The sequence below is a fragment of the Spea bombifrons genome, chromosome 10 (genome assembly GCF_027358695.1).
Source record: "Spea bombifrons isolate aSpeBom1 chromosome 10, aSpeBom1.2.pri, whole genome shotgun sequence".
Classification (NCBI taxonomy): Eukaryota; Metazoa; Chordata; class Amphibia; order Anura; family Pelobatidae; genus Spea; species Spea bombifrons.
Genome location: NC_071096.1, coordinates 34,841,044 through 34,864,020, shown reverse-complemented (window position 1 = coordinate 34,864,020; position 22,977 = coordinate 34,841,044). Strand labels below are relative to the sequence as shown.

Sequence of the window (22,977 nt, the reverse complement as noted above, 5' to 3'; positions counted from 1 at the left end):
TGGCTCAACACTTAATGTAAACCCCCTGAGGAGTCGCAGCCGAATGGGCTGTCGGGACCCCAAGCATTTCTTCTACTCACTATCGAAGTGCTTCTGAGCTGATGCTTATAAAACGCCTACTCCTGAGCTTGATTTAATATCAAGAATGCACGATGCAGAATAAAAAAGCCAAGTTTCTGTACACGCGACCTGAATGACCTTCAAACATACACTGCGGTCTCTATTTAAATGGGATTTACAGCAATGGGCTCCTCGTGTAACTGTAGGTGAAATCAAATTAAATCATTTGTGCTGGGGGTTTTTTTCATACTCGATCAGCAGGTTTTAATGCTTCTCAAGTATTTTTTTTTTTTTAAGATCACACCAATGAAGCCAAGTAAATACAGTTGCTCATTCTCTGTGTGGGTGTTTAAAACATTTAATGGTGTCTTAATTGGGTACTGGCAGGATTATTGAGATATGTCATTCTGAATCCATAATATGCGAAACGCGCTTACGAAATATGTTTATTTCTAAAACTCGAGGACAAAAAGGGTCTTAAAGTTTTTATTTCGTGATTTATGTTCCCTGTAATACCTTTCCTCTGTATGAGGTGGGGGGTGGGGGGGTCGCACAGAGATATTACCATGAAAAGGAATCATTTTTAGTAAAGGGAGTGACAAACGTTTTGTACAATAAGTTTAACAGCTTGTAAGGTGGCAAATGTTATATTATTTAATATTATAATATTATTATCTATCAGTATTAAGGGCCTGGCCGATAACATACGCACAAAACTTTGTAATTAAGCGAATCCGATTCTTTTATATTCGACGCCACGCAATGATTTTCTAATTAAGGTACCTGTCACCGCAAACGATACGCATTGCTTTGCCATTGGAAGCAGGCTAATTAGATCTGAGTCACAAGCACCAGCATAACGCTACGTGATGTGACAATGCAAATAGCCAAACGAACGCATGTGATTATTGCGCAGTCAGACCTAATTAAAGACCCTTTGATCATTTAAAGGATCGGTCACTTCGTTTACATTTTAAGAGAATGTCAAGTGGGTTGTGATAATCTTTTCTGTTGAGTTCGTAAACAGATGCGTGATTGTGCATTAGACAAGAGGAAAAGCTGTCGGCTTTCATGATTAATATCTTTTAAAGCGTTAATATAAATGTTGTCAGGGTGCCAACACTATGCCAGATACTATCCTTATCCCCGATACTTTCAAACACAAATATGCTTCATCCGCGAGAGGAACCAAAGCGGAAATGACCAAGGACCCTGGCTTGTATGGACATAGCTATAGTTTCATATACGCACCTTCTTCCACTTATTGTATGAACCCACAATGGCTCAGCAGAACATAGGGCAATCCTCGCTGTACCTCCTGAGTCCCTGTCTTTCAATGTGAAGCGTATGAGGTGAGTAAACTGAGCTTCATAACCTTATGCTTTTCTGTTTCCAATACACAGTCCTAGGCATTCACCTGTGCGCACCTGCACCTGTTACACTTGTAGCCGCTGTGTCACCGCAGCTTTAGTTACACTTTAACTAACTGCTTCGCTTTTTCCAGCTGGGGTCTTGGATCACTGGGTTGGGAGCAGCCATAGGCAAAGTGTCCATGGCAAGGTTTGTGAAGGTCCATAGAACATCTGCAAATTGTCCACCAATGACCCCAGTAAACTTCCACCATGAGCAATGTTGGTGCCTACCCCATTGGCTGTGGGTCAAGTCTAAGTTCTCTCATAAACTGGCATTACTCTCCAAGAAGTCACTGGCTCCATCGCATTATGTTTGGGAACATCTCTGTAGATGCTAGATTGTTTGGGTTCTTAAAAAATACAAAAATTGTGGGTTTAAGGCACATATGCTTATATGCCAATGTTTTATGGCGCTACGACGCAAGTTTTACAAGATCAATTTCAACAGGTAGGAGGAGGTTTTATAAAATGCCGTGACTTATTTGGACAAAATATCAGTTCCACAAAAAGAATAGCCAACATCTCAGCCGGTGGTAGCCTCTTTGGTAAGTAAACAAGTACTTTTATTAATATCAAAATGAAGAGGGTTGAAAAAACAGAAATAAAGCCACAATAACTCACTTTAACATGTGGTACAAATGGCCGCTGAGTCACATAAATCCATTTCTCTCTGTCTTTATGTGTGGCGAAGGAAACGTGTCCTTCTTATTTAGTTTGATGTCCTGGTGAAACTGTGCGACGGAATTAAAAATAAACATAGCATGGAATGAGTCGCATTGGAGAGGCTATAAATAGAAATAAAAGACTGATCAAGGCAGGTGACGAAAAGCGTGGCGTAACGGAGGCCAGGGGGCCTACACAATGAATATCCCCCTTACCTGTTTTCATGTTATATACTACTTATTATGTCCTGTCTACCCGCTGTGCAGCGCTATGGAATATGATGACGCTATATAATGCAATAAATAATAATAGTCAACATTCCATGCACAATGAAGGACATTGGTGGGTGTGGTCAGAGGCGTGGCTTAGGGGACAAGGCTTTACCCAAACTTTTTGTGATTGACATCTAGTGATAGCCGTCTATATAAAGGCATTTAGGATGGGAACAATGTGTTTTGTTTCTTTCATTTACAAACATATCCTCTGTTGTTTATACAAACATTATATGTGATACATTTATACCCAGCAAGCATTCATTCCCTGAGAGGAACTGTACCTCTTAGGAGGACTAACAGAGCGCAGTATTTACACGTGATATTACATGTGAATTCATCACGGTACACACATGATACATGACTAGCCAGAAAAGCTTGGTGTCAGCTCATTGTTTCTATATACTACATGCCATATAAGTTGTGATGTAAAGGATCCAACCAATGACACCATATTTTAACGGGACAATTTACAATCAAACAATGGGACTTATTTCTCATACATGAAAGGAGTAAGTGTTACTGCTAAACCATTAAAAATCAGAATAGAATGGAATAGGAAGGGAGCTGCCATTACTTTGTATTTAATAAAGATTTTGCTTGTTTTAACAGTAACGGATGCCAAAGAATGATTTCTCGTAATTCTCTAACGCTACCGGATATCGGTAAATGCCTCTGTTCCAGAGAAAGATGTTACAACAGTGACTCCATAGCAACCCAGCAAGTTCCGTTTATGAGCTTCCATCTCCCTGGCAACAACAGTCAGCTGTCAGTCCCGGAAACGCACTTTGCGTTCCACGCCTCACTTTATCCTGACCAGCTGTCGCTTCTCTGATTGGTCGCCGCCGAGGAAGAGATAGAGAAACAGCACGAGATCCCCTGCTGCTTCTCGCGAGGAATTCCAGCTGCATAAGCGAGGAGAGGCCGCCTTCCTGCGGGTGCTGAAGCTGCAGACAGAGAGCCCAGGATGTCCGAGTCTGACCCGAAGACCGTGCAGGATCTCACCGTGGTGGTAAGCGAGGCCTCCAGGCGGTACAGCGCAAAAACAAATACCGCTAGGCCTTACTGAAAGGCTTCTGCACTGCCGCCCGGGCCTGCGTTGTACCTCTCTCTAATATGAGCAGGGCTGGGATACATTTGGATGATGGGAGTTGTTAACCACGAACATCTATTGGAACTGGGTGGGAGCTGCTCTCTCTTCCTCTTCCTCCCAGATCTAAATACTGCAAAGTATGCCTGTAGGGGACACTGGGTCCACACACTTGGCACCAGGATGTAATGTGGCATTAGTTAGAGTTTCCGTGGCACCGGGTAAAGGGGATAGACGTGTGTGCCATTACTGAACACAGAGCCCCGGCACCTTCAAAATAAATGTGAGTGACGTGTAGTTACTCTACCGCCAGTGGCATGTCGGTGACTTCTTGAGGCATGTCATGGCCCGCTAGCTGTTAAACATTAAACAGACTGAGACAGGCCGATGACAAGTGCAACGATTTAGGGGCCATAGCTGGACAGCCTGCAGTTATCTTACATTCAGAGACAAATCCTCTACACGCAGGGAGCTGACTAATAATCTCATGGCAATGACTATATCGGTAATATTGATAAATAAAATGAACATTGTAACCCATCGGGTGCGAAGAAGCGATCACTCGCCCCTTTTGCAGTCAGTTGTTACATTTTTCATGACAATATGACGCCGGCAATCTGACAAAAGCCAACAGTTCTGTTATTCTTAACGAATTGCAAAATTAGTTAATTTGAAAAAACATCAGCAAAGCCGACTTCTGCAATTAAAGTTTCAGTGTTACTTAAAACTTTTTTCTTTTCTTTAATTACAGGTTCAAAACCTACTTCAACAAATGCAGGACAAGTTCCAGACCATGTCAGACCAGATAATTGGGAGGAATATCCTTTTGGTCTACTAGGTGGAAATACTGCAGCAAAATACCCCATAACCCCCCCCCCCCCGTTTGAAATCATTGGGGGTCTCTTTATGCATGAGTGCTTTAGAGGTCTTTTTAGACTCCAAGCAGGTCTTGTCCAAGCCAGCTTTGGGGTTGGGGTGGTGAATGAGCATTATATATATAGATAGATAGATTCTAATAGAAGCAAAGTTAATTTATGGGTGATATTAAAATACATATGATGGCTGGATCCCCCCTTTATGATAGATGTCAGGCTCTTGCGTCTAGAAATCAGCCGTACCTCTGAAATACATTAGAATATTGTAAAATATGGCAGACCATTCCTCGAACCATTTCTACAAGATGAGCAATAAAAGTGCTAAAGGTACAGATTTTATTTATTTATATATATATATATATATATATATATTCATTATTTGTTGTTTGGTACCCGAGTTTTGCTCCTTAACTATAATTACTTGACGATATGAGCACTCGGATCGATGATCTGGAGAAGAATATCGCTGATCTTATGACGCAGGCAGACGTGGGAGAGGAAGAAGACGCAAACAAAGTACGTGGAAAAACCTGTACGAATTACCCAATAATGTGAATTCCCCAGATATGGTTTGGGTCTTACCTTAAAAGCAGTTGTAAGTTAGACTGCAACTCGCAGCTGGGAAACTCGGAACCGACTTTTTAGATGCTGAAAAAAAGCAAAAGGGAATCGGTGAGAAACACGCACTGTTTACAACGTCGCGTAACGAAATAGTAGGTCGTGTGAGAATATACCATGAATATTTATTGCAAAGAAATATTAGGACTGCCTGCTAATGCCTCTTTTTAATGGGTGGGTGGTCTGGTGGTCGGCAGCTAGCCACCTCTTGGCTAGAATATATGTATATAATGTACATAATTTATGTTACCAGAGTGTGTAGATTAAGTGGGCGTTTTAAATGTCTTGCCACACACCCAACACGCAAATATAATTAGAATATCTGCTTTGCATCAGGTGTCCAGTGTCTACGGCATCTTATTTACTTTGTTTTGTATTCAGCAGCCTCCCATGAAGCGAGAAGACTGAAACTGATTTTATACCGAGAGAGAGGAGAGGAGACCCGGATCATTTCCCCGCAGCACTGACTGTATAACATTTTTGTAAGAACAGTTGTGATAGGTTTCATTTCTTGTGTATTGTATATTTAGATTGCTTTGTTATTATATTATTTGTGATGACATTTTGTTTTTCACGCATAAAGCGAAATAAATGAATAAAAATGTATGTACATGAACTTCAGACAAATCAATAAAAACTATTAATGTGTTATTAATGTCTCCAAAGATTGTTGGAAACGGTTATTCCCCTTCAGTGCTAAAGTCAGACATATCGGGTCTCTAACCGTTACATCTTAATGTTTCCAAGAGTGAGAGCGTAGATTGGAACGCGTGATAGATGGGATAGGAAGCGATGCGAGGTTATAACCGGCATTAAGCTAACAACCATCTTTATTAAAGGAGAAGCTGCCGACGGGTAACGGGCTGACCTTTTCATTGGCCAAAGTTACGTCTCTACGGGAAACTAAAGGGAAGGAAAATCTATTATAGATAACGGGCTATACCTGGAGAATTGTTCCCAATGCAACTTCCATAAGTATTTATTTACTTGCCATTATAGCCTTAAAATGAAACCTCTCTAGTTATTCTGTAACGTCAGTGAAGTGTCATCTCACCCTCCCTGGAGACAATCATTGGGATTTCTACTATGTAAGCAAATAAGATACTCAACTAGGGGATTTAAGGAGCAGTCATTCACGTTCTCCAGTCTGCACGGAATTGGGTTAAGAGAATGCCTTTATTCCAACAACGGTATCTGTGTTTATAACAAACCCAGAGGAACTAATTACTCGATCTGTTACAAACGCTGATTTGCCATGTGAAAGTATTCCGCTGTTTTTAATAAGTTACATAGTTACATAGAATGAAAGGTTGAAAAAAGTCCATCAAGTTTAACCTTTCTATCTAACCTTACTCTTAATCCTAAAGGCAGCAAAAACCCTAATTAAGCTACTTTGAATTCTGCCATCGGGGTAAAAATGACTTCTTGACTCCAACAGGCAATCAGATTTCTCCTTGGATCAATATGTAATAAGGTCCCTACTGATATGGGATTATGGAGTGGAACACTCAAGTTTACTCATTTGTATTCATCATGAGTCAACACCTCTCGGTTCTTGTCCATTTCGTAAACAGACTTAAGAATGGCTCTGGCATGGGATCATTGGCCGTGTCCGTCCTGTCCTTAGACTGCTTAACCTGTCAGTAACCAGTCTTCCTCTGAACGTGAGCCAGAGAATGAATGTGATTCGTGCAATTTATTATTAATACATACATTGTCAGGGGCTGGCCTTGTTATAAGAGGTAGTCTTTCTATAGACTATCGGAATTCCACATTTAATTTTCTTGCATACACTGACCTCTAGTGGGGAATTATTTTAAGATCCCAGTGAAATTGGCATTTTTAGATTATGATAGAAAAAGCAAGTTTGTCTTTTTGTCTAGTGTTACTCGAGAACTTGGTAAGCAGTTTTGGTTTTTCACGCACACACTCATTCTGTTTGCCACTCACCCATAATGCTACGTTCACTCCGTTTCATCCAGCCACCGAAGTAAACACTCAAAATTCCAGATTAATCCACATATGAAAACATGTTTATTTTGGGTTATTAAAAACATAAAACAGTGTTAAAATAAGTGCAACATTTTTTTTATCCGCATAGTGCAGTTACACTACACGAGTTAACCAATTTGTTCTTAAAATAAATACAAACAGGGGCAAGGTCAGAAGATAAAGTCACTTTCTGTCATGTCAACAGCCCAGGCAAATTTGTCTTTGTACGTCTTGTTGTAGATCTTTTCCAGCCCAACATTCCATTTCTTGCACCTTAAAAATAAAAAAGGTCACAGTTTATAGCGAGCAGGCTTCACCAAGAACCCACGGGGGCCAAGAGTGCCACCTTCGCTGTCTGTTAGTCCCTATAATCCAAGTTCCCTACGCCATTCCCCTTTTCATGCGTTTCATTCCCCCAATCAGTCCCGCTTACCTTTCCCCACTCTCTATCTAGATGCCTTTCTATCAATTAAGTAAGGTTATCCCCATCAGTTTACAACCAGAACCCCTTTCCCCGGAACATGGCTCCAGGTTCACTAACAGCCTACATGTACCTGTAAATTTACATACCACCATCATGGCTGAGCAACTGCACCCGGGGTACATTTACCCGACTCCTGCAAGTTGCGATTGGCCCCTGGTCCCTGCTGTAGCTTTGCTCTTTACCCATACGTCCTCACCGGTTATCTGTGTAGCCATAATCGACTGGCACAAATGCCAATAGTATAGTTAGGCACAACTGTATAGTATAGTCTGTAGTTATAAGGCATATATAGGTATATCCAGAGCAAGTGTCTAGAGATCCGCTTCATTTAGTGTTTCTGAAGTTAGAAATGTTCTTGTGTGGCTTTTGGATGAGTAAAAAAATAAGAAAAATAAGAGCTACGCCAAGCTGGAGACGTGTCGCTTGACCTACTGCACCGCTAGAGCCATGAATTGGAATGAATGCGACGTCGGCGGCAGCAGCAGCCCCGTTACAAATCACGCCATATTCCTCCTCTCGCTCCACTTACTTTGAGGTCTGATTAGCTTTTCTGATAGCAGAAGGTCAAACTAAAACCCGGCTTGCGTCTGCTGTGAAAACCATCAAATGGCTTTTTATATACGGCATGAAAGTTTCCGTGGACCCCGGTGTTTAATGCCGCTCTGATTCTGTACCGGCGACAGTCAAAGCTGCATCCCACTGGCCTACCTCACACACAAATTATCGGACTCGCTTCAAATGCAAATGCCCCGTCTGATAAACCGCTGCGATGAGACACTCAGCCAGAGCCGCTATGCGCTTTACCTCTCTAGCTTCTACTTTATAGTTATTTCAAATCTGACAGGTAATTGTCTAGCGACACAGCGGCTTCCCTATGCACTACGGGGTCCGATCGTAGGCGTCCACTCTGAGTGATAATGAAGGCTGAAAGAATGACTCAAACTAATTAGAATTCTAAGTTCATCACAGCCACAGTCTTGTTGTCAAAATGACTCTCCCACACCAATTACAGACAACGATAAGGACCGATATAATGTAACAGGAGTCCATGTACACTTGTGCTGGACTTTCCTTATTATGTGGATACAAGCTTTAGTGTTCATAAAGGCAGAGCTGTCACACATTTCAAGAATTCAAACAGCCCAGAAAGTTCCGTGTTCATGCGTCACAACAGACCGGAATGTTACCCGTTACTTGTGGAATTAGAAGATCTTAATGTTTTGCAGAATAAGTATTGTCATTTTTCTACTAGTTAACAGAGACAAGAATAACCGACACAGACGGTATGAAGATCAGATGGGACTATTCTTCAAATAGAGAGAAAGTCAGACTTACCAGGCCACGGTGATTCTGGGGTCCAGATAGTTCAGCTTGGAGGTGCTCAAGGCAATCTGCTTGTTCTCCTCTCGATCAGTTGCCTGCACCTCCAGTTTCATGAGCTGCTCCTCTGCTCTCTGCAGCGCTTTCTTCTTGCTTTCCACTAGCCTGCACATAGAAATAATGAACCGGTCAACAGGTGGGGAGCAGTGATAGCCCTGCGCAGAAGACCCCAGACTCAAGAACATTTTCAGGCGCTCCCAGTTTTGTGGCGTATGTTCACTGGTCAAGTACGATGGATTAGCAAGACTTATCCCAAAACTGCACAAATCTCTTTCCTACCCCTGACCTGCACAATGCGCCACATATTAGACGTTTAATAGCGTGGCAAGTAACTATTGTGACCCTCCAGCAAGTCTCTTGCGTTTAATGTTAAAACAAAGTCCAAAATCTTTATTGTAGCAAAATATTCAATCTTTTCTTGCTTAAGCAATGATCATATACCTCTCTTTATAACAATCCAATTAGGTATCACAATTAGCCTTTAGTGCTTCTATCACTGCTTTTAATTGGAGCCGGAGACATCCAGGTTCAGATGCGCCGGAATCAAGTGTTACGGCCAGACCGTGTAACAGAGCCCCATAGGTATTTATCTCGCATGTTTTGTGTCTTTCTTTTAGATTCACTGTAATTGTTCTTTATATAGAAACGTCGAGAGCGTCTTAACGACTGCGCCGCAGGCCACAAATACTCACTTTCTCAGCTTTTCAGAGTCTTTCTCCTTTGCCTCTTTTTTGGCTTCTTTCAGCTCTTTCTTTGCCAGTAAAATCTGTTCCTTCCTGGCATCAATCTAACAGGAAGAAACACGACACCTGAACACCGCTCGCAAGCCATTTGGAAGATGTTTGCAATGTTTTATGTGCTACAATATCACTAAATTAGATTGTAAAGTAATATCCTATGTTGCTGGCTGCGGCCGTTTATGGACATCAAACGCGTGTTGCACAAATAAAAGGATTACGCTGTCACTCAGGACGGAAAATAAACGATGTTAAAAGGATATAGCAGAGGTGCTGCTACAAAATATGGGCCAGCAGCAGCCACAAATTAATAGATCTTGATTTTCCTTCCCTTAAAAAGAGTACAAGTGTCAAATTATCCTGCATCATACCGAACGCTAAGTGGCACTTTTATGGTTAATGTTTTATTGATTAGGAAATCACGTTTGTACAGATATATTGTGTCTGTAAAAAAAATATATATTACGAAGGACCTGCTTCTGTCAGACAGCCGCAAATTAAAAGTTGTAGCTACAATATGCCGCTTCAACAAAGTACTTTGTAACAAAGTAACACTTTTGTATTTTGTAACATAAGATACAGTTTAATATATATCACTGAAAAATAAATACTTTCTAAATACGAGACTTTTCCTAAGAAGTGAGATTGGCGACGCATCGTGTTAAAGGTGGTGGTGTATATATGCTATACGGCATATCCTTCCGGGGCTATATGCCCCCCCCCGAGGGATGGCCATTTGGAGGAGAAAGCCCCGTTTTACCTTGGTCCTCATGTTGGCCATGGATTGTTCAAAGGTCTTTGGTGGCGCCCGCTGATGGTTGCACAGAACTGCAACCGCTCTGTTGGCTCTGTTATAAGACAGGATCTTTGCTGGGATACTTTCATCGGCTAGAGGAACGGAAACAGTATTCTTGGTTATTTCAAGATGACCGAAGCTTAACACGCTCTACCAAACCATGCGCAAGACTAAAACAACTTCACGCTTCGCCGCATGCTCAAGATGTTAACCAACTGGTAATGGTGGATGTTTCATGAATACGTTTTAGATATACTGCATCCATGAGCTTCTATTTAACCTTTATAGTGTTGGTGGACTGTTTCATAAAGCCTTTTGCCTCAAATGGAATGTAACGTACTGTTTTAATGTAGAGATTCCAAGGACAATTCATCATCGCGTTCACAGCTTAGAGCTATAGAGGTCACAATGGTACAAAGACTCTCTGGTAATCTATATCCTGAAGTGCGTATATAATGAGTATAAGCAAAAGGCCGCTTGCCGGTACTGTTCATATGTCACTGCTCTTACAGCAAACAAAAGGTAAGGCTCTCTTACGGTCTGTGAGTTCCTGTAGCTGCTGCTGTAGGGTAACGGAGGCGTTATAGGTCCTGAAAACCTTGGCCGTCAGACCTTCCATCAGAGACTGAAGATGTTTATTCAGCATAGGCGTCTGCAATGAAAGCCGAGACTTAGTAAGGACCGGCGTTGGCAGCTGCGCAAGACAACGTCTAATCACAACTGTGATAATAAAACGCTTTATTTATATAGCGTAATTGGCGCAGAGTCATGGAGCCAAATCATTTCCAACAGCTGGCCAGATGTTACCGAGAAAAAAACCTCCTTTCACCGATAGGAGAACTATGGTTAAAATATAAAAGTGATTTTAATATGTATATAGGAAACTTTTGGAACACATTTTTGTAATTCTGATGTAAATATGTTTATAGTTTGATTTAAATCATATTTTGGTGCCCATAAAACATTTTTACCAGGTTTAGCTCCAAAGGTAGGGGCATCCAATAGAGTCCTCAAGGGTTACAATCCTGCCAGAGTTTTAGGAGCTCTCTAATTAAAATATAATCAGATGACTAGCTCTGGGCATCGCTGCCCAACGTATGATGTATCACCCTGAAAATACTAGAGAACCGGCGCAGGGCGGTCCGTTGAGTCCAAGGCATGAAATGGCATTGCATGGAATGTCTGGTTCCAAAATATCGTGAGATGCCACCGTTTGCTTGGTTTTCAAATCCAAGTTTAGCTTTGGTGCCCCAAGACAATGATTGAGAATTATGGGAATTCGTGGAAATGATAGTAAAATAACAGAACAGGCGTGTAAAAGCTAGCCCTCCGTATATTAGGGAAACAGTGCCTTATGGAAAATGTATGGTGGGATTCAAAGACTGTCCCCACCCTTAAGCATGTATAAGATATAGGGCAGTGTAACCTCCACTAAAGGACAAATAGCTAAAGGGCATTGCGGTGAGCATGTAGACAATTCCCTTTCCCCAGATATGGATGAGGTAGAAGGGTGCCTAGTGTTTATATGGGAATGAGTCCTTTGGTTTGCTGTACTGTAATAAATGGACTGCCTTTTTATAAATCAGCGTTAAAGGCTTCCATGAACATGTCACATTCGTGTTAAAGGCTCCGCGGCTGTAGCTCCGGCAGCAGGTGTCGAGTTCTGCTCTCGCCGGGACATCTCCGCCAGATGCCACCGCACTCTGTAGCCAAGAGCTGCCAGGTTCAATAAATCTGCATTAATCAAGACCTCAGCAATACATTCGCGGCGTCCTCCTACTCACGTTTAGTCTGTCAAAGAGATCGTCTCCTTCCTGCTTGTTCTCCATAAACATCTGGAGATTTTTAAATACCTTGACAAAAGAAGGTGTATTATCAACCAACACATTTTCTCTCTCTTAATAGTACTTTTTTATTGGAATATTGAGTATTTGAGCATTTGTGGTGCGTAATACTGGACACAACCCAACTTCAGACGCGTTTATGTTCAATTTGTTGCTGAAGGACAGACTTAGAAAGTTCTAAAACATTACAACAAATCAAACTGATGCTAAAAAAAAGGATAATATTTGGGAATTCCCAACAATACTTCCATTTACTATCTCTAGGTATAAAATGAATATTTACCACAAATTTTTTTGGACAAGCAGAATAATATTTTGGGAATAGAAAGTAAAAGGTGAAACCCCCATCCGCCTTACCTGCTTTTCCACCGGCACTTTGTTGTAGTATCGGATGGAATCTTTACCCAGGAAATCAAACTCGACCACGTACTTCTCTCCATCGAGTTCCGGGTAAAGTTTAATGTGCTCGACCCTCAAGGAACAGCAACCCACGGTGTCGGCGGATTCCCCTTCTTCCTTTTCGTTACCTGCTCTCAGAGCTAGCTGCGGAAGGCAGAGGGAACAGACAAGGTCATGGAGGGAGACCCCAGACCATGTAAAAGTTAGACATTTTAATGGGGTAAAACCTATGCGGACCACCAGGCATAGTTTACGGTACTTGCAGGATTTAAGAATAAAAGACCCATGTACGGTAACAGCGAGGAATCTCGGGCCGAAGGTCATACCTTGTCAATGAAGTACAGGGCTACGGCTCGCTGCCGCACTTTCATCTCTTTAGACTTGAAGTTTTCACGGTACGTACTCCTGATTTTATTAACGTGACTTTTCAGTTTCCTGGCAATTTCATATTTTTCCCAGTCTTTCTCCCCCTAAAAAAAAATAAAAAAAAACCCCACAAAAGATGGAGTGCAGTATCTTTCTTACACAGATGGGCAAAGTTGAAGGAGAAGAGAGTTTCTAAGCAATACAGATGCTTTAAGCGACGTTTTCTTAATACCAAGATACAAATACATGCTTTCCTAAACTGTGAAGCTGCCTGCCGTTTTGGGACTCAGAGGGTTAAAACAACGTCAGAATATTTTATGGTTAAGAGGCCGTTTGCTGTATGGGATCTGGCATTTCTCTGCCCGTTTATCAGCACCTGCCTAGCACGGCTTCTTTTTTTTTTGTCAACAGCTGCCTGGTATTTAATGTTATTTGAAAGGAATTTTGGACGCCCCTGACAATGCGTGAAATAAAATTGTATTTTATTACCGGTGGCTTCAAGACTGAGCGGGGAACGGTGAAGGTTGCCAGGGACGGCATCCCGCTCTGTACAGCCACAAGCTTAAATCAATGCTTTCTGCCTGCTGAGAGTTACTCCATAATGGACATTACGCATTCATGAAGAGTAATAAAAAGGAGCTCATTGCTCTTTCCTCGCGCTCGCTTTGCCACATATTTCTCAGCCGCGGTGATGGAAAGGTTTATACAGAGGCCGTGCTGTGGCGCATGCACTGCACCTGGACCCGTTGGAGCCTCAGTCATATGTGAAGCAGCACAGAGACCACCCGGGAGTCCTAATTGCCCCCTAACTATACCCAAGAGCAGGTTGTGCAGATGGGGCTGGGCACAGGGAGCTTTGCAAACTCATGGAAGTTTATGAAATGTTGCTGTAGGGTTTATGTCCAAGGATTACATGCAGCCGCACAGTTATATCTACGTAGTGGCCTTGTAATAATGGACACAATTATCTGTGCAAACAGGTAACATTCAAGGGTCTATACTGTCCCTCTGATCACTAGGGTGGGTGCATAACATAAACCCTGTCTGCCTGGGCAAGAGAAAAGGGATAGTGTGCGCACATACTAACACCCAACGCACACACTGACACCCAACGCACACACTGACACCCAACGCACACACTAACACCAACACCCAACGCACGCACTGACACCCAACGCACGCACTGACACCCAACGCACACACTGACACCCAACGCACACACTGACACCCAACGCACACACTGACACCCAACGCACACACTGACACCCAACGCACACACTGACACCCAACGCACACACTAACACCTAACGCACAGTTTGTGTAGTAATCTGTGAGGTTTGTGGGAAGGGGAACGCAGATAATCCTTCTTACACTGTTTACGGTCTCAATGCAGATTTTTCTGCCGTAGGTTTCGCTTTCTGCTAACCAGTCAATGTAAGAGTTCGTACCTTCAGCTTGGAGTTGGCGTTCAGCATGATATATTTCACAGATCCTTGCACGTTCTCCGTCCACGATGCCAGCCAGGTAACCGTGGGATCGTGGCGGACTTCCTTCCACTTATGACCGCTTGGAGGAACTGGGATTTTTGAGTCCCTGTAAGAGCAGTAATAAACGAGAGCATGATCACCGCATGGAATTACCAAAAGATATCAGGGCCAGCGTTACAAACTAAACTGTGTGATTCAATTACAATTGGTCATTGTGGTAATAAAACATTGCTTTTAACTAAACGAATTGTTGAGAAGTCCATAAACGCAATCCCCAACGTGTATCCCGGATTATTAAATCTCCTCCGAGTAAAAGGAACCAACGACGCGTAAAAAAACTACAACTTTGAAATAGATGTTCAGCACAAAGCAGGAGTGACGCGTGAATTACCCGCCAGGTCACTGGCTCTCGACCTGGTTAGATGCACAAGTAATGAGTTACTGAAACAGTTTGGCCCCCTGCTAATGCCCCCTTTCTACCGTTCAGCCCGTCACCGAAAGCAAAGCCATTCGGCTCTGGAAGGATTCCCCCTGCAGATGGTGCTGTTGAATGTAAAATAAACATTTCCAATACTGGATCCAGATGCCAGGTTCCTTAGCGGAGTTTTTGACTTGTACATTATTATGCCTTAATGATTTATACTCTCAGAGCCATAGCTTCAAAGACACCAAGATGTCCTCAAAGTCACGTCACGTATGGATCAGGTAATGCTGGCTGTTTTCTAAACCATGTCTGGACCGTTTCGAATTCCTCGGACAGGGTTCAGAATAAATCAGACAAGGAAACACTGATACCCACCAATCAGGGCCGTGCTCCGGCCAAGCCAGAGGAAGCCAGATACACGATAAACTACATTTCCCACAGTTCTTTTACTAAATCTAGCAGAGATCCACCTGTTGGTTATACTGGCTCCAACCTCAGAAAAACCCCCATACTGAAAAAAAACAAAAACGTGAAATAAATTCACCCCATCATCACTACAATTATAGACCCGGTGCAAGGTGGGGGAGCACAGGGGCTTCTCTTTTGGGCCAAAAAGCCGGCTCCTGATTTATTCTGGAGATATTAAGTAAGCATAGCGGCAGAAGTGAAATATTATGCAGAGTATTTTAATTGCTTGGCGCACCCATGCTGGTATTTCCCTGCCTGTATATAAACGATTAAGTGTCTCTGTAACCGTTATGACATTATATCACCTCTCCTGCGAGCAGCTTTAGTTAAGAGTTTGAGGAGAGATCACAGCTGCTTCCGCCGCTATGTATCTGGTAATTATAAGCCACGCGTTGCACGGCCCGGCTTATTGTCTGTGTAAATTGGCTCAGCCAATGCAGCATTTATCAGATTTAATAGCAGATGCATTGTAATTACCTTTGTCGGCGCATCACTGTATTCGGAATACGTAGTATTCCTATGGTTTTGCACCAAAAAGGGGCAAGTCAACCCAAAATCGGGTTTGCCTTTGCAAGAGACAATTAAATGTGCATGGAACACCCCGATACCTCAACCCAGCGCATGCCATCTTAAAACAGAGGAAGGCAGCAGTTGCCGTGGGAAACCGGTGGTCCTAAGGATAGGAAGTGGGAATGCACTGATTGGGACAATTAGTTCAAATTCCCTAATTAACTAATCGCTGGGATTTTACCATTTTTCCGTACCGGCCATCGCTTGGCAATCTCTTTATGATGTTCAGTTAAAGTAAAACTAGCGTCTCGTTCTATGAAAGTGTTACAAACGTCAGAGAATTCCATCTGGATTAGAGGCATCATATTGCTAATGCCGACACTACAGCTGTCCCGGCAGCGCCGCTTTTTGTCTAATCCCGCTTTCTGCCGATTCCCATTTACCGTCCTGCAGTTCCCTGCGTGTCACCCAGACTTCGGCCGACTCGCGCAGACTTCAAGAGGCTTTGTGTCAGAAGATGTTTTGACATCGCAGGTCAGAGCGGCGAGCAGAGCACTAATCCCGGCTAAAAGACAATCTTCAGTAGGCAGATCACGGCACGCATGCGGAAAGGGCAAGGTATGGCTCCACACGGGCTGACATATAGCTGAAGGCATGATGAGGATACCGCTGTACATGACCATACCTTCACGGTTACACTAACTCGTACGTTTAACCCTTTGCATAGTTCCTTAAATACCCATAGAATGAGTTCCATGGCCGGTAGGCCAACATTAAATAAAGGCTTAATTATGTAAAGAAATGATTAAAAAACTAAATGTTTTATGTTCCATTGAATAACTCCATAAAAAAAAAAAAAACTACAAATCTCTCCTATACTGGAAAAATACAAAAGACATTGTTTTTAAAGATTCTAATTTTATCGTAAAGATACATTTTCAATAAAACTCTATGACCTAATTATCGCTCGGGTTTTTAAATTTGAATATTTCATAGACTCTGTGCTGATCCCGCGAGATAACGCTGCGTGGAGCTGTCCTCGGTACTCCCAGCTATGATACATACCGATACAGTCGAGCAAAACCCCAATTTTCCACGTTTAAGCAAACCTTGCAGTAATTGCTATCCATTTGACTTTATTTGTATATTTTTTGGCAACACAGATTTGCCCTTGAAACTTGACAAGGCTTCTTTCTGAGTTACTCACCCAGTAACACCGGAATTCAAGAAAAAAAAAATGACAATGTTGAGATTAATTTATCAGGGTACAATGAAGCGTTAAATGGATCTTAAAACTGTCATTGGGAGGACAAGCATTGACAAGAACATCACTGCTAGATTTGTGGGAGAAAATTGTATAAAAAGCCTTGGCCTTTTCGTTAATCTGTATATTATTTCTCAAGTATGAGATTTAACGGGGGCATCACGGGGTGCCTCCACCATTTTTAATTTCTTGGCTAAACACCCTTATTGGCGCAGTTGCTTTGGATAAAAGTGTCGGAGCAATGATAAGCTGTCGACAGAACTAAATGTTATTTTGCCAAGAACAGGCTAGTTTTGAGGAAGAGGCCCTTGATATATTATTTTATATATATATATATATATATATATATATATATATATATATATATATATATATATATATATATATATATATATATATATATATATATATATATATATATATATATATTTTACCCAGCAGCATTTAGCCACTTTACAGGATGGGGGGGGCACACGAGTTTAATGCATATTAAAGAACTTTAATATGAATTAAACCTGAAAATATAAATCAATTGCTTACCGCTTCCTCCATGGTCCAACATTGTCTGCCACTGATTGGCTGCTTAAAGTAGCCAATCAGTGACACGAACAAGCTGCCATCGAAATAGTTCAGAGCATGTTATCTAACAGGTAAGAATATCACATGGCTGGAGATATATTAGACAGCAAAAATAATATAAAAAAAATGATAGTTTGCTGCTCTACTTCTGAGTGACAGGGACAACGCAGCCAAATGCGACAGACCCGCAGCGGACATTGGTTATCGTATATTGATCAATCTCCATCACATAAAGGAAATAAATAGATCTGACTCAATGTAGAGGAACCAATAAAATATAATCTTCTGGACATACAGATTCAGAGAAAATGCTATTTACATTTTATGTAGCGAAGATCACTTTTAAAGGAAACCCCAAAGGGTTATAACTGCCCAATAATGCTGATGTCAATGGCTTTGATCCATTTATTACGATCATAAAAGAGGTGGAAGCATTTCCAGTAAATCAGGAGTTTATGGCACAGGTCATTTCACTAAAAAGTAAATCATTAAAGGTCATTATCAGGATTATGCTGGATTGACAAACAATTTGGGCGAGTTCTGGCTATTCCTCCCTGCAGTAAGTAGTATACCCCTTTGAATATCCCAGAAGCCACATACTTGCTACAATTGATGATTACGTCTTCAGGTAGGATCCTCTTTTTCAGCTTTCCCTGCTTGGGATGGTCCCCTCGCCCACGGAATAAACCAGGAGGCTCAATCTTGAAGTTGCCGATCCTCTCCCGGTGATGATCCATGGTACAGAAACCAAATTCCTGGAGAAGTTTTTCGTTTTCTTCTTTGATCACCTGGAAAAATCCACAGGAAAAGCAACTGAACGCCGCATCCAAAAGACAGCAGGATACGGCGCCTTCGCAGAAAGCAACTAAAGAAAAGCCAAAGGCCAGCTTAATGGTAGAGATTAGATATTTTCCCAAAATACAAAAAAAAATAACTGTGGCTCTGAGATAGTAGCAGAATTCTTATGCGGGAATTTCTTTTGCTTGTCATTTCCAGGTAGCATGTGGTAGGAGATAGCTTAGCCTAGCCAGGCGAGGCAGGAGATTATTACTCCCAGAACCTACCCTCAGTAAATACAAAAATACCAGGAAATGACCAGAAAAATTCTCTGGTAAGAGATCTGAAGGATTCTTATTTACCCCCATTTTGTTTAATTTCAGCAAAGACTATAATATAAAACATATAATATAAAATAGAAAACTATCTATCTATATATATATATATATATATATATATATATATATATATATATATATATCAAATATAAAACAAAACATATATATATATATATATATATATATATATATATAATATAAGATATAAAACAAAACAAACAAACATATATAATATAAAATAAAACAAATATATATATTATTATGGTTGCTCCAGTCTGTCTGTAGGGTGTGTTGGAAATGTACCCATGTGTTCTCCTTGGAGATCACCTCTATTTTCACAGTGTCCTGATATGCAACACGTTTACGGATTTGGACGCGGTCCCTCGCAGCCGTGTGCCCATTAGAAAATCATGGACGGAGAGCAGTCGACAGGCTGAGGAACGAAGTGGCAGGTGTTCCCGCTCATCAGGATTTAGCAGCGTTGGCAAAGCAGCCTTCACAAAACACACAGCGCCCGCCTTTATCTAGTGTGTCTGTGATCTAAGCAATTAATCATACATACTGAAATTCACAAATTACAGCAACTTCAAATGTTGGGCCTCATTTATCTTTGGAAGTGAAAAAAAACCATAAAACTTTGTGTTTGTTGTAACGTTTCCGAGCGGACATTTGGAAACGCATACCGAGCATTGCGGGGAGACCGGGCCACCTAAAGCAAGCATTGCCAGAGGCCTGAAAGCTTCAATTTCGTAACATAGTTATGTTCACAAAGTAGGTTTGTCATGAAATCTGTCACTTTTCATTCCCCCGCGTAGATCAAATAATCTACAAAGTTGTCCTTTCCACCAGAAAGGTTAATGTGATCAGTTACACGTTATTCTAGTCTCTCTCAAAGCCATTTGTGTGAAAATTAATCTACGGGCGCCAGGTAACGCGGCATATTTTACCAGTTTCTCTTCCTTAGTCCGGTTCTTCTTTTCCTCCATTTTTCCTTTGTAATAGGTGAACATTTCACCGAAGTCACATTTCTCCATGTCGGCGATCGCTGTCCGCTCTTCTAGCGTCATTTCCTGGAGAAAAAGTTGTAAATGTGAATCAATGTATCTATATTTATTATTACAACCTAATACGCTCAATATTAAGCTTCCGGAAAAACAAAAATCGATTTAAAAAGTTGTTACAACACAAAAAAAAAAAATAAAAAAAATTATAATTTGCATTTTGAATGAAAATCGCAATTAATTTGGCAAGTGTCTGTCTGAAGACGGAGACGCGGAGCAATTTGTCGGCCGAAAATAACGCCAATGTTTAATTCAGATATTTCTCTCTGTTAAGCTGTCAATTATGGCAAATTGTAGCGCAATTCAAAATGTTAGGATCCCGTAAATTAATGCTAATAGTTATAGACAAAAGAAAATTACACAAAAAAATATGTATTAAATCGAAGCGCTAGTGGAATCAGGCCAATTACAAATGCCATAAACCTACTGTAGTCCGCTTGAGTCAAAAGGTCCCGTCCTCTATAAAAGACTTAAAGAGCACACAATTTCATTTATTTTAAATCATTTCTTGCGGCCTGAAGGAAATGAGATTATAATTCTAAGACAATGCATACTGTCGGTGCCAAGTAATAAATGGAAGCGGAATAATGGCATTTAATTCCTATTTCACGTTAAAAAAAAGTCCTGGCCAAGGCAATTATATTACGCCGGACGTTTGTTTTCCTGGCGGATTGTATTTTTGGGTTTCCAATTATCACCCGATCATAGCGATAGTCGATTTTTAGAACCGTTTTGAAAAACAAAATTAGCATAAGAGGATATTTGAAGAGTTTGCAGTTACATGGAAGGAACCATAAAAAAAAAAAAAAAAAAAAAAAAAAAAAAATCGAGTGTTTACTTCTGTTCATGGGGGAAGCAATTTTGTGTAGCACCAAGGCAATGAGCTATTCCTGAGCCATGGCAAGACCCAAACACTGCAGTCTTACTCTGCAGTCTCAGTAATCGCTTTCAAATTGTTCTCTGCTCTATTTAGCATGCATACATTAGCGAGATATCACTCCTGTGGGTTAAATACGACTTTTTTAGCTACGTAAATCAGTCCTAAGCAATCAGGTAGAGCTGCTTCAGACACTTGGGGATACCACTTAACTCCATGGGGTGGAGGAAAAAAAAACAGCGCAATCAATGCTCCGAAATTAAGAACTACGTACATACTTAGGTTAAAACGTTAAAAACAACTGCATACGGAGTTTAATGCATCGCATTCGGGAGATCTTTTAAAATGACCATGGTTGCAGACGACAGAAAGTTGATAATTACTTAAAAAAGCCCAGAACAGCAAGATATATGTCTGCAGTCGGGGACCCCCGACGGCCCTTTGAGATGGGCTGCATAAATTGTCTGGTGTTTAGGATTTTTTGATTTCCCAAGGAAAGGAGTGCAGCTGCTGGGCTATTACAAATCTTCCGCTTGGCTACGGAGCAGTTCTGTGGCTGGCGAAATAAAAAAACAGTTTATGTATTTGTGTTTGAACAGAACATGCCAGAGGTGACGTCGTTACACCGTCCAAAAGGTTCCTCCGAGGTCTCGGTAGGCCACGACTCAAATCAAATGAACCTGTAGCCAGCTGTCTGCACTACCACAAAGCGCCGCGTCGTTTGGACGCCGCACCGGGGGTTATTGTAGATGTGACGATATTTGCACACAGATCATGTTTATGCTACGCTGCGGCTCACAGTATTCACTTTCACAATAAACACTTTGTAGCTAACCAGACATTTCAAAGATGGTAGCTATCTCACTTTGCTGGTGATCTTGGGGGGTGCATAAGAGACTTGGGGTGTCTGTAGTACCAGCAGTAAGCAGTTATCCCCCCATCTGCCTTGGCACAATAATATACATTCATTATTTTATAGGGTACCAGGCTAAAAAAAAAAAATGGAGGTCGTGGACCCACTGAGCGGTCGCATCCGGATTCTAACCATTTTAAAACATCCTTATAGTTGTAAAAAAAAAATGGTATTGGTTAATACATTGTATCATTTAAAAGAAAAAGAAACGTTACGGTAACATTTTTAAAGTGAAGAGTTGGTTCTGCCATAGCTACGTCTCCTCCAATGTTTAACAACATTTGGCTTTTGTATCCAATGTTTACAATGCCCTCTACAGCGACCTGCCGGCAACATCTGCCACATCATGACAGCTAAACGGTCCCGGATGCCTCGTCTGCGGCAAGCGGCCAGATCGCTGCCCCGACCCTCAACTCCATTTGCAAGATTCACTAAATAATGCATCAGCAAGCAAAAAAAGGCATTTTGCATATTCCAGGTATTAATATTTCTTTCATACCCCCTCATATAATGCGTTTACACTTTTCCAATACCACCCCTAGACCACATCCATAGACCTTGGACTACAGGAGCATTGACGAAAGGCGCACGTTTAAGTCAGCCAGCGCCTTGGAGGTCCCAAAACAACAGAAAGAAGGAAATCCAGGAGCCGGCAGGCCAACACGTCACACATCAGGATTCTTTAGAAGGAACGGCATTAATGCAGCAAAAGTATCATAATTTACCTAATATTGCAAGACTGTTTTATTCATGATGATTTCTTTTAAAAATTAATCATTCCGCACGGAGATGATTCACCGCTCTCATTTCTGGCTCCCAGACAAGGCTGGCATTTCATCAGCAAACAAACAGTATGGAAGGGATCGCAGTGAAATATAAATTTAACAGCTCCTGAAATAAACGGCACAACCCTTCCCGGCGCCGAGAGCGAGGCAAACATCTGCCCGCGCAAGGTGCCGAGGGAGCCGCGACCCCCCCCCCATCGCGCTCGGCAAGGAACGGTGTATTAGTGCGGTGCAGCGCACCAAAAACGGAGTCATCCGCTCTATTATGTTTTAGTGGGATCCAGTAAAAAGAAATGTCCTGTGAAACGAGCAAGTCAAACACCCGAATCACATCCTTATTAGCGCCTTGGCACAGCCAACTCTTTGGCACGAAAAAAAACGGATTTGACGGCAGATAAGAACCGTTCGCCCCATCTGGTGTTGATCTGGGGTTGATGGGAGTCGGAACCGGGCGGTCGCCGGAGAGCCGGTAATTGGCTGCCGGCGACCTAATAGCTATTGAGCCG

At 41.7% G+C, this 22,977-nt stretch overlaps 2 protein-coding genes across 4 annotated transcripts in view; one reads left to right on the top strand and one right to left on the bottom strand.

Annotated features, from left to right (window-relative positions):
- Window positions 1-3,267: 3,267 nt before the first annotated feature.
- On the top strand, window positions 3,268-5,636 carry HSBP1 (heat shock factor binding protein 1). Of its 3 annotated transcripts, none has more exons than XM_053448498.1 (4): window positions 3,268-3,419; window positions 4,249-4,315; window positions 4,794-4,888; window positions 5,375-5,636. In XM_053448498.1, the coding sequence occupies exons 1-4, from the start codon at window positions 3,375-3,377 to the stop codon at window positions 5,396-5,398; spliced, it is 231 nt and encodes a 76-aa protein (XP_053304473.1). In that variant the 5' UTR covers window positions 3,268-3,374; the 3' UTR covers window positions 5,399-5,636. The 3 variants fall into 3 exon arrangements, with proteins under 3 accessions (XP_053304473.1, XP_053304470.1, XP_053304471.1); XM_053448495.1 differs by having other exon boundaries at window positions 5,372-5,636; XM_053448496.1 differs by having other exon boundaries at window positions 4,249-4,320; window positions 4,799-4,888; window positions 5,372-5,636.
- Window positions 5,637-7,025: 1,389 nt separating this feature from the next.
- LOC128467415 (DNA topoisomerase I, mitochondrial-like) overlaps window positions 7,026-22,977 on the bottom strand; it is a 34,380-nt gene continuing 18,428 nt past the window's right edge. The window contains exons 9-19 of the mRNA XM_053449058.1: window positions 19,783-19,905; window positions 18,321-18,508; window positions 14,437-14,581; window positions 12,949-13,092; window positions 12,581-12,766; window positions 12,164-12,232; window positions 10,917-11,031; window positions 10,344-10,471; window positions 9,539-9,633; window positions 8,802-8,951; window positions 7,026-7,255 (exon numbers count right to left, since the gene is read on the bottom strand). Of these exons, the coding sequence (XP_053305033.1) occupies window positions 7,153-7,255; window positions 8,802-8,951; window positions 9,539-9,633; window positions 10,344-10,471; window positions 10,917-11,031; window positions 12,164-12,232; window positions 12,581-12,766; window positions 12,949-13,092; window positions 14,437-14,581; window positions 18,321-18,508; window positions 19,783-19,905 (1,446 nt within the window). The 3' untranslated portion in view covers window positions 7,026-7,152. The remainder of the gene's footprint in view (window positions 7,256-8,801; window positions 8,952-9,538; window positions 9,634-10,343; window positions 10,472-10,916; window positions 11,032-12,163; window positions 12,233-12,580; window positions 12,767-12,948; window positions 13,093-14,436; window positions 14,582-18,320; window positions 18,509-19,782; window positions 19,906-22,977) is intronic.

Coding starts and splice junctions, on each gene's coding strand:
- HSBP1 (XM_053448495.1), top strand. CDS start 3,375: ATGTCCGAGTCTGACCCGAAGACCGTGCAGGATCTCACCGTGGTG. Junction 3,420..4,248: donor TGCAGGATCTCACCGTGGTG/GTAAGCGAGGCC, acceptor CTTTAATTACAG/GTTCAAAACCTACTTCAACA. Junction 4,889..5,371: donor AGGAAGAAGACGCAAACAAA/GTACGTGGAAAA, acceptor TTTTGTATTCAG/CAGCCTCCCATGAAGCGAGA.